This window comes from Astatotilapia calliptera, chromosome 2, assembly GCF_964374335.1.
Source record: "Astatotilapia calliptera chromosome 2, fAstCal68.1, whole genome shotgun sequence".
Classification (NCBI taxonomy): Eukaryota; Metazoa; Chordata; class Actinopteri; order Cichliformes; family Cichlidae; genus Astatotilapia; species Astatotilapia calliptera.
Genome location: NC_137423.1, coordinates 3,637,719 through 3,649,521, shown reverse-complemented (window position 1 = coordinate 3,649,521; position 11,803 = coordinate 3,637,719). Strand labels below are relative to the sequence as shown.

The following is an 11,803-nucleotide window of genomic DNA, read 5'->3' as shown; positions in this document are numbered from 1 at the left end:
CTATAGTAAACGTTTGACCTCTGTTATTGCCAACAAAGGTTATGTTACAAAGTATTGAGTTGTATTTTTGTTATTGACCAAATACTTATTTTCCACCCTGATTTACGAATAAATTCTTTACAAATCCTACCATGTGGATTCATGGATTTTTTTTTTCACATTCTGTCTCTCACAGTTGAAGTGTACCTCTGGTGCAAATTACTGACCTCTGTCATCATTTTAGGTGGGGGAACTTGCACAATCGGTGGCTGACTAAATACTTTTTTGCCCCACTGTATTTATATCACATGTTCTTTACAACATTAAATTGTTGAATTAGATCATTGATATTGTTACAGCAATATTGTAACGGTTAATTTACCATTACAATGTGTTTCCTAACCTTAAGAAAGTACTCCTTAGCTTAAGGTTAAGCATAAACCAAGGCCAGCCTAAATGTTAAATTATACTTTTCAAAGCAATAAATGCTTTAAAAAGTTCCTCACTTATTTATGTTATGATCGTGGGTCATGCTAATAATGGTAACAATTTTATGAGTCCTAAATAGCTTGACCATGTTAGGTAAGATAAAGTCTGTTGCCTCTATATTCTAGAAAATATCCAGACAATTCTGTTTTTGTGTTTTAGTTTACTGTGTCATCTCTTACGTTTACGCCCTCAGAAATGAAGAAACCCACCATAAAAAAAAGCATGTTGATGGTGTTGTTTCATATGTTTAGACTGGAAAGATGGTTGATATTATTTCCACTGTGGTAGTGCAGTGAAGCACTAACGTAATAAAAAGCCAATCAGATTGTTCTAAAATTGTTCCCTCCCACTTGATGTGATTATATTAAGTTGCATCATCTTATAATATGTTTTAAATGCTGTGTGCTTTAATAGAAATGAGCTGCAAGTGGATTAATCAGAAAATGCTGATAATATTTTACATACTGCTGAGCGTCAGAGTTGGTAGTAAGTTTATTTATTTATTTATTCATATATTTGTACAATTTAGCACTTACAAATCTATCTCTCACTGCTTTTTTCACATTTTATTTTCAGGATGCACAGATGATCTATTCTTTGAAACAAAGAGTTTAGTTGTTGGAGATTATGTGACTCTGAAATGCCCACGCCGAGTAGCTGAGTACAAAGAAACCATGTACTGGATAAGGATAGTTTCTGGAAGCTCAGCTGAATTCTTGGGAGGAACATTCACCTTTGACTATAATGGTGTTAACAAAACTCCCCATATTACAGCAAAACAAGAGCCTGGAACTTTTACTCTTGAAATAAGTAAAGTTAATCTTAGTGACATTGGCCTTTACTACTGTATAAAAGTCAGGCAGCTTGCTATGACATTTTTAAAAGGAACGTTTCTTACAATTAAAGGTCAATATGTTTTATTTTTTCGAAAAATCTAATATTTATTTTTCTCGGTGAAGTGAATGAAATATTTTAACTATTTCGTCTTTTATATTTTCCAGAACTAGAACCTGATGTCACTGACATTTTTCAAATGCCTCCATCTGATCATGTCTATCAAGGAGATCCAGTGGCTCTGCAGTGTTCACTCCTCTCTAACACTGAGAAGAAAACTTGTTCTGGAAATCACAGTGTGTTTTGGTTCAGAGCTGGAACAGACCAGTCTCAACCCAGTCTAATCTATGCTCATGGAAATACTGGTGATGAATGTAACAAGAGTGCCGAGGATCCTTCGCAATACAAATGTGACTATAGCTTCTCCAAGAACGTCAACACTGCTGATGCTGGGTCTTACTACTGTGCTGTGGCCACATGTGGACAGATCGTTTTTGGAAATGGAACAAAGCTGAACGTTAAGGGTAAAATGTCCAACGTTTATCAAACAATTCAGAATATATTAATATCAGCTGAATACATTTGTCAAATTTCTAATGTAACAACAACAACAAAAATCCTAATGATGGGATTCTTATATTTTTCCAGGGCCCAGCACATGGGACTTGCAGAAGGCCAATACAGTTCTCTTTGTGTTATCTGCTGCACTGGCTACAAGTCTACTTGTTATAGCCTACCTCATCAAGAAATTAAGTGTTTGCTGCCCTGGTAAGTTCTCCCTTCTCTATCTAACGTTATTTTGCAAAAGCGTCACTTGATTAAGCTTGAGGTGACTGTTGTTGTGATTTTAAATAAAACTGAATTGAATTGATTTACATAGTTGTTTTTTAAAATCAGCCAAGAGTGTCTTTCATCTTAATTTTTTTTTGTTTCAGACACAGATCTTGGAACAACCAGCGGCAATCACGAGAATCAGGAGGTAAGGTGTAAATCAGAAACAAAGATAAATTAATGGCATTTGAAATTTTTTTTTTCACTTTATTTATCTCCATAAATTGTATGTATTTCCTCAGAGAGGCGAGAACTCGATGGTTTATTCAGTAGCAACTTTCACCATAAAGAAAAGTGGCAAACTAGTGAGAAGAAATGAAAAAGCAGAAGAGGAAGCAACAGTCTACTCTGATGTCAGTGCTTCTGCAGTAAAATAACTATTTTTAAACTGAATTTTAAGTGATATTACCAATTACAAATGTTTGTATGACAAACAACAATGTCATACAACATATGTCTTCTATTTTACTTTTGAAACCCACAAATTATATTATAATAACATGTATGATTTTAACATCACATTGTGTTATTGTCTAGTTTGTATTTTTAATGCTCTTTTGGAAGTGTAAAATATACATTTTGCTGATATACTATGACGCTATATATTTAAATAAATGCTTACTTACTTGCAAAGGGGGCTTCCCATCTTTCTTTTGTTTAACATGCATATTTCATCATCTTAACCATTCTTTAATGCATCAGTGCAATTTAAAACACTTCAACAAAATTGACCTATGTGAACCACAAAATATTGGACGTCAGACAGACGTCCAATAGCTCATGTCTATATTGGGTCCATTGGTCAATCACCAATTCTGGACATCTGTACGACGTCTAAACTTGGTCCATGATTTTGACGTCCAGCCCTGACCCAATTTGACGTTCAACATTTTAACTTTGGACTGAGTACATATTTTGGACGTCATGTGGACGCGCATGAGAGGTGCAGGGAATTTACACAATTAATAAATGTAATATTTTTTATATACAAATATTAGCATTGTTGTTATCAAAATGATACATATGAATATAGATTATTTATAAACAAACATGGTTTATTATGCATTAGCCTATTGATTTATTTAGTACATGTGGATTTTTTTTGTTTGTTATTTTATATTTTCCTGATTTTCTGTAACTGGTTTATTTGTTTTAATTAATCAACTTACTAGTTTGAAACCAGGTAAAACTGAAAACTATTAAAATGTGTTGAAATATTAAAAATGTTAAAATCCATGTTAAAATGTAAAATAACAATGGTTATATTTAGAGAAAGTTTTAAAACTCATGTTAAAAGGAGTGCAAGGTGTTTAATAAGTTTTAAAAAAAGCATTTGCATTATATATGGTTTGTTTTTATGTTGGTGAGGTTGATTTTCTGTTTTATTGTAAAGAACTTTGTAGGGTGAAGTGAATGTGGTTGTGATCGATGGCCTGCTCTGAGAGACGTTGTGACAGAAAGTACCAAGGGTTTGTGCAAGTTTGTATGAATGAATGAACTGGACAGCTCGACAGTGTTTGTTGATGTACAAATTTTGTAAACTGTCTGTGAGAAGCTGGGGACATTTCTACTCTAAATCCATCACTCAGCTGCTAACTTTTTAGCTCAAGAACCCACACCATCTTGAAGATAAGAATAAGAATAACTTTATTTATCCCGAGGGAAATTCTTTTGTCATGTACATGCTCAAAGCAGCAGGAGAGACAGACCACTCTGCATTCCCTCACACATAACTGTTTCTGTAGAGAAAACGTGCCCTCCACCTTCTGAAAACATGGGGTATTATTAATAAATCAACATCTATGAAAAGGCTTAGTGTGACATTGAAAAGGCACATCAATGGATGTCAATAGTAGAAGTTTATTGACTGTCATCATAGTCATAATAATGCGTTTGTATTCATATATAACATAGTAAGGAGGGGTAATACTATATCAATGATGAATGTAGCACTTGTTAATACTTTACTAATACCTTAGCAATGCTTAATAGTGTGACATTAATATAAAGTGCTATCAGCTTTTGTAACCACAATATTTCATAAAATAAGGATTTAAGATTGAGTTTGGTGGGTGTTAATAGAATAATGTAACAGATTTACATTATTTTTTCAAAGATCAGCAAAGATACTTTAGATTCCACTAATGTTATTATACTTTATTTGTCTTATACTTTATTCTAATCTACTGCTGGATTGCAGCTACTAATCACTGTCTGATAATGCCTCTTGAGTAGGTGGCAAGCATTAGGATAAATTGCTGTGGTAAAAAAAAGTCATGTAACCTGTGAAACATAATTTTGATAGATTATTGGCAGCATCACCACCACTTTCACGTGAATGCACAAGGGAAACCCTGGGTTAGATTAGCGAGCTGATAACCAGCTTCGTGTGACCGATTATCATGACTGCCAGTGTTAGGATAAATGAATCCAGATGATGAAAAGATGTCTTGGGTATGCTGAACAAGCTTCATAGTATGGGGCCCTGGTCTTCCATCCAATGTCAGGTGACTATTCTTTGTGCATTATAATAAAAATGAAAAACATCCACCCAAACACCATTTCCCAAGTCAAAGTCTTTCTTACAAACCTGTTACAAAAAAAACTTTGAAACCACTGGTGTCTTTTTTACCAATATATATCACAAAGTAATGCAGTTGCATGCAACAGTCATGCAACTGCATTACTAGGTCACTGATTATTAATTTTGACAAGCTGCCCATCCATATTTGTGCTAAGTAAAGCATAGCCAGTTCTTTGGCAATAATTAAAACATTGCCACAGAGACCAGTGAAGAATGTGACAAGGAGATGTTTTCTTTCCTGTTCTACCTCCTTGATGCTCTTGTAAGCTGTTTGTTATGCTATGAATTGATAAAACGGTACTGCAGGCCCAGCTTCCTGAGATTAAAGAAAAGAAAAGTCGCTTTTCTATTCACACCTTTATTTGAAAGCCCAACCACAGAAATGCTTAAGTTTTCATGTATTGCAAGACAATGAAGACTATGAATTGTGTTTGTCACACAAAGAAAAGGCAAATTATGCAAAAAAAAATAAGGGAAAATGTATTTTTTGTTTTTACCCCTCAGCTGCAAAAGGCTGATGGAGTATTGACATTACCCTGCTGTCCAAGCGGGCAATGTGGACACCCAAGTCTGAGAATGCGATAATTCAATAATGAACCAATAGATAACATAGGTGTATCTACTGAAAATTTTGAATGAGTTCAAATGTCGACCTCAACCTCAAGGTCAAAGGTCAAATTATTTTGAAAATCTTGTGAATGCGATGACTCGAGAATGAAGTGATGTAGGATTTTCAAATTAATACTTTAGATTTTTCTACCACAAATCTTGGATGACTTTAAATCTCAGTGACCTTGACCTCAAGGTTGGGGGTCAGGTTTTCTGAAAATGTTGTGAATGCACTTGCAGATAAATAAAAGGGAGACTGCAGTTGCATAAAAGATAATAACTTCTACTGGGCTGCTGGTGTTGAATGTGATGTTTATCCAGGACAGAATAGGGCTGAGCATAGCAGAGCTTGTGGCTGGACATGCAGATCAGTGCAGTTTTCTGGCTGTTCAAAGCAAAGTTGAGCATAGAGTCCAGAGTGTGACTTGCTAATCCAAATGAATAAAGAATCAAATCTGAAGCAGAGCAGCTGAAATGGCTTTCAGGTCTAAGAAGCAGGGGTGAAGAGAGCTGCAGTCTGAGCAGAGTGGACAGTGGATGAGAAATGGCAAGAAGCTTGCTGAATACGATGCATATGTGAATGAGATGTTAAACTTCCAATTTTTACTTTTGCAATAATCCATTAGACATTACATACTATTCATATTCCATGCCTTCATAATAAGATGCAGGTCAATTTAGACCTGGGCCTTCTTTCAAGTTTTACAGTACTTATTTCTGGAGAAAAATATTTACTATTGCACAATATCTTCTCCTCTTTTATCTACGTCATGAGAACCTTACAGCCATCACAATTTCATGATATTTTATTGAAACTAAAAATGGCAGGAATATTCTGGAATGTTGGAATTTATTGTTTAGGGTTAACCCTTACAACCTAAGATGATCAAGTGGGTGTGAGTGGACCTTGGACTGTGTTTTCTGCACCCACTGAATTGACACGCCCAGTGCTTTTATAAGCTTATGGCACCCAACTATTGATATCTGTTTTAGTTAACTTTGCAGTTAGTTTAGAGTTATCTATTTTAGAATAAATGGATTCTAACTTGTTCATCTATGTTTATTGTCAGCATAGCCATATTTGTCAATTGGGGATTGGACCACCAGGTCCTCCGCCCTTGACTCCTTCCTGATCTACAAAGCACCAGACCCCTAACCATCTCTGCAAGCTGTAGGCCCAGGTTGTGTAGGCCCAGCCAGGCCTCGTGGATTAAGGTCCGGCCATGAGGGTAGTTTATAGATTCTTTTGTTGCCTTACAGTGCAGTGTGGTTGTGGGTGCAGATTTAATGTCTGTGTCAAGGTAACCTCAGACTGGATACATTGTGACCTTTGTATGATCTCTGTTCCTTATAATCACTTGTATGTGATTTTACCATTTCAGTCTTTCAAAGAACATCACGACCTGTCTGTGAGGAAACCTGGACAAATGTGGTGGGAACACAGGCAGTTCTTTAAGACAGGGTCTAGTTCCCCCTTGAAGTATGTCAACATTGCACTTGCACCACTGTGTCGATCAGCATAAATGACCTGAAAAAAATGTTTTTTGTACATTTCTTTCCAGGTGATACAATATAAACAAATCTGCTATCTCTTATCTTTCTATAAGTTTCAGTTTGAGAAACCTGCAACAAGAACCAAACATAAGATGACAGAGCCTACAATTGGTGTTGTTTCATGTGCTTAGGTTGGAAAGGTGGTTGATGTTGTTTCCACGACGCAGTGGAATACCAACACAATGAGAAGCCAATCAGGTTCTTCTGAAATAGTTTCCTCCCACTTCATGTGATTATATTTAGACAAATCATTTCACCAGGTTTTTAATACAGCAGTACCAAGAGGAAAGACCAGAAATGAGGAATATATTTTATTTATATCTGATGCTTAGTATTGGACGTAAGTATATGTAGATTGCCTGTACTAAAAATGTCTTACAGTCAGAAAACTTAGAAGAGGATTCGGGTGATTCTGTGTGTTGGATCATACTGACAGGTATGATTTTTTTCCTCAGGTGGCTCAGATGAACAGATTTTCAAGACAAAGATTGTTCCTGTTGGAAAGGAGATGAAACTGACGTGCCCCCGTAGGGAAGTAGGAACCTTGTTTTGGATTAAGCTTGTTTCTGGAGACTTTGCTAAAATCTTAGGAAGGTCATTTAGCTTTGAGAGTGTTGATCAGCGCATTAGAACTGCAACAGAACCTGGAGCATTTGTTCTGTATATTACAAAAGCACGGCAAAGTGATACAGGAGTTTACTTCTGTATGAAAACAGGAAAACAAGACTTTAAAATTTTGAATGGAATATTCCTGAAAGTTGAAGGTAAGTACACAAGAACGCCTTTAGGTCCTACAAAAATTTGGGACTTTACATAGTTTACTAATTTAAAAAACATGTATAAAGTTTTTGCTTGTGTTTACACATTTATTCATGTGTAAATAAAAGGACTGTTTAAATAATTACATTTGTAATTTGTTTTTTAATAATTGAATGATTGATGTGTTTGTCAGGACCAAAACCAGCTTTCACTACAGCTCCTCCATCTGATCCTGTCCATGAGAAACCTACATTCATGCTGCAGTGTTCAGTCCTCCATGACTGCCAGGATAAAGCATGTCCAGCAGCTGATACTGTGTTTTGTTTGAATGCCAAATCACATAAATTTCACTCCAGTTTGAATCATACTCATACAAATGGTGGAGCTGAATATGAAAAGAACTTGGATGGACTATCAACAACGAAATGCTTCTCCAGCTACTTGAGAAACTTCAGCACCTTTGATTCTCAGACGTATTACTGTGCCACGGCCACATGTGTGGAGCCATTTTCTGAAGATACAACAAAAGGTGATACTGAAGGCGAGTACATCATATTTTTATATAATGGAGAAAATTATAATATTTGTGCATTTGATTTGATTTTAGTTTTGAATCTAATATTAATCTAAACATGATTAATCAAATAACTAAAAAATACTTTTAACAACCATTTTAATAATGTTTAAGGCTAATTATTTTCATTTTGTGTCAGCAGTCAACAGGAACAATACCGTTCTCTATCTTTTATGTGCTGCTTTGGCTATAAGTCTGATTGTTATAGCCTCTCTAATTTATTCAATCAAGAACCCGAAGACGCAACCATATATGGATTGTAATGGTAAGCAGTCACTCATACTGTGCATCAATGTATCAAATAATACTTGCAAAAGTAAACTAATTTCAGTTCTCTGCTTTTATGTGACAATATAGCTGCTGTTGGCCTGCAAACAAATGTCATTGGAAATGGTGGTCAAGAAAATCTGCAGGTAAAGATACATAAAATATAACTCTGAGCTATAAGAATATTTTAATGTCTGTATGTGTAAATATTAATATGTGATGCTTCCTCAGGTGGATGAGGACTCGGTGGTTTATTCTCTAGCAACTTTTAAAAAAGTGAGCAAATCAAGGACAAGAGATACAAAACCTGCAGGGTGCATCTACACCGATGCCAGGGCCCTTGTACTGGATTGACATCTATCAAACTCATCAATGTGGATACAAATGTTTATACAAAGTGTTTTGTATAAATTTAATTTATCATTTGGACAAACTGAAAGAAAATATGAATTGTATTTTTTAGGTTTTTGTCATAGCTTACATGCAAAGATAATAAATAAACAACAGATGCAAACAACTGAATGTTTTTAAGTTTGAAAAATAAAATGTTTTTATTGTGATGTTTCACAATAATCATTTCTATATGTATGCATGTTTTTGTACAAAGTAATAAACAGTTATAAATAGTCATGGTGTTAAAATCACAGACACAGATTAATCTCCTTATTGTCCATGGAAAAAAGTCTTTCCTAATTTGCTTCTTCTTCAGATTAGAAATTAGTGACTAGAAAGCTTCTATTCTTTCTTAACAGACAAACATACTGTTATGCAATGATATTAAAGCCATATTAAACCCAAAATTCAACTCACTAATTATTTCGTGAAGATTTTACTTAATATTGATTGTGGTTAATTTTTTAAAAGTTGATATAGATGTTATTTTTGATGTTAATTAGCTATGAAGTTTGCATTTTGGAAACCTCTCAGTCAATGTAAGCTGCTTTGAAATAAATAACACATTGTCTTGTTTATTAAAAACTATTTTACAGTTAAATATTAACGGCAAACCAGGAGAAAAATGATTTACATTACATTACATTGGCTTTTTTGTTGTCATCCTTGCCAGTAGTTACACTCGATTAAGAGTAGCATTCTCCTCCTAAAGGTCCAGAGTGTCAACTTTTGTGAATTTCTTAAAACATTTTTCTCACAATCTGAGTGATGGTGATGGACAGAGCAACATACAGTGCAGGTTTTTGACTGTCAACTTAAGTGTGATGCATTTTCTTTAATTAACTAAAAGAGGCCTACGAGATGAGCATCGAGAGCTTCCTCACAGACAACCAGGCCTATCAGGTGTAGACATTCATCCAACACACACACACACACACACACACACACACACACACACACACACACACCTTCAGCTCAACCCACTCTCCCTCTACAAACATGAAGTCTGGAGAGGATTAGTTATGAAATGTTTTAAACGGATACTGCTCAGCACATCAGAGCCTGCCTAGCCCCCTCCCTCGACCCCCACCAGTTTGCTTACAGAGCAAACGGGCCCACAGAGGATGCTGTCACTGTCTCCATCACCCTTCACAGATCACTGAGCCATCTGGAGAACACGAAGAGCTATGTAAGGATGCTCTTCATGGATGACAGCTCAGCATTCAACACTTTAATCCCAGACTTCCTTACCACCAAACTGGACCAGCTTCAGATTCTCCCTGCATCTCCTCCTGGGTCAAAGATTTCCTACTCACTGGTCTCAATCAGTCAGACTCCCAGGACCCCACATCTCTTGCCCCACTGTTACTCAGCACCGGATAACCACACGGCTCTGTTCTCAGCCCCCTCCTCTACGTGTTGTACACATATGACTGTACACCAATCCAACCACATCTCCAATTATTTCACCTGGACCCACAACAACCAAAGCTCTAATTAAGAAGGCCCAGCAGCAGCTACTCATCCTCCCTGTCCTGTGGAAGAATAACCTGGCCCAGAAGTCGCTGGTGGAGAGCGTGCTCTCCTTCTGCCTGGGTGCTTGGTACACAGGGCCGCAACTGAGACCAGGAAGCCTGGCAGAAGGTAATTAACGCCACTCAATAGAGAACTGGTCTCCCTGGAGGACACGCTCAGATCTGTCTCCGGACAACCTGAGCCATCACAGGTGATCCTTCACCACCTGTTTGACTAAGTGCCTTTGGGTAGGCACCTAAGGTCAATCAGGTCCCACACCTCCAGATTTACAAACATTCAGACCCACCAAACACTATCCACCCAACCCACCCCATCCTCCCTCCACATATACACCCCACCCCTTCCCACCCACCTGACCAATCTGAGCCATGGTCTAAGTAACCTCATCATTCAGGCCATTCACACAAAGCCTTTAGTCCTTTGCACTACCTCCAAGCACTTTGCAACCTGCTGTCTCTCGTGTGCCTTTCTTGTTTTGTGCATATTCCTCTTGATTGTATGTATTTCTCCCGTTTGTTATTCATTCCTGCCAGCTTACTATTTATATTTTATTCTTGCACAGTTGCACACACAATTTTGTTGTACATTAACAATGACAATAAAGGGCTATTCTATTGTATTTATTCTATTCTATAATAATGCCACTATCTGATATCTTCCATATAAATATTGTTCAGCTATGGTTTCTTTGATTTCTCTCCTACAAGTTGAGAGAACAATGAGCAGATACACAGTCGGCAGCTACACTGACAGACAAAAGTTGTGGTGGGCTGTTTCTGTGCTCTTTGACTGCTGAAGTTGTTTACTCAGAACAGATCTCAGTATGATCTTTCACAAGACATGAAGTGAGAGAAGAGCTGCACTTCAGCAGGCCAGGTTGAGTTGAACAGTTGGAATAGATCATTTCAGCTGTACATGTTTGTTAAGTTGGAACATTGTTTAAAAAACACATTCAACTGTCCAAATGTGATGTTAGTTTTATTTTTAATTGATAATTGATTTAAACTGGATGGATGTCTGTTACAGCTCTGGGTTAAACACACTGCAATGATCTCTGGTGAGGCTTTATAGTTGTATAGTTTACAGTTTGGCAACCAATTAAAAATCAATTTCTAAAAGAAAGAAAAGGAAAGACAAAGTTAAGACAAGTGAATGATGAACACCTTCCCCATTGCCCACAGTGACATGTGATTAAGAGTGATCACAGCATGACTGAGCAGGTCTCTGTGTATTTCCCTTTCTCACATACCCTTTGGCCGTTTGTTTTGAAATAATTATTCATATTAATTATACAGTTGTATTCAACCTTCCACCAGTGGTACAAGATCAGTTACTTGAGACTCAAACAGAGATGAGATGAAAAACCCCTTTGTATTCATGGCCTTGTTTGAACT

At 36.5% G+C, this 11,803-nt stretch overlaps 2 protein-coding genes across 3 annotated transcripts; both read left to right on the top strand.

Moving 5' to 3' along the window:
- The first annotated feature begins 507 nt into the window (after positions 1 to 507).
- On the top strand, positions 508 to 2,766 carry LOC113009460 (hemicentin-1-like). The gene is made up of 6 exons (XM_080304361.1): positions 508 to 954; positions 1,045 to 1,374; positions 1,470 to 1,826; positions 1,951 to 2,070; positions 2,238 to 2,281; positions 2,376 to 2,766. Exons 1-6 carry the CDS (start codon positions 864 to 866, stop codon positions 2,508 to 2,510), a joined length of 1,077 nt encoding a protein of 358 aa, XP_080160487.1. The 5' UTR covers positions 508 to 863; the 3' UTR covers positions 2,511 to 2,766.
- A 4,272-nt stretch (positions 2,767 to 7,038) lies between these two features.
- On the top strand, positions 7,039 to 9,458 carry LOC145420448 (uncharacterized). 2 transcript variants are annotated; one of them, XM_080289714.1, is made up of 6 exons: positions 7,039 to 7,220; positions 7,336 to 7,644; positions 7,833 to 8,168; positions 8,356 to 8,478; positions 8,571 to 8,626; positions 8,712 to 9,040. In XM_080289714.1, exons 1-6 carry the CDS (start codon positions 7,178 to 7,180, stop codon positions 8,832 to 8,834), a joined length of 990 nt encoding a protein of 329 aa, XP_080145840.1. In that variant the 5' UTR covers positions 7,039 to 7,177; the 3' UTR covers positions 8,835 to 9,040. The 2 variants fall into 2 exon arrangements, with proteins under 2 accessions (XP_080145840.1, XP_080145839.1); XM_080289713.1 differs by having other exon boundaries at positions 7,041 to 7,220; positions 7,833 to 8,180; positions 8,712 to 9,458.
- Positions 9,459 to 11,803: the final 2,345 nt, after the last annotated feature.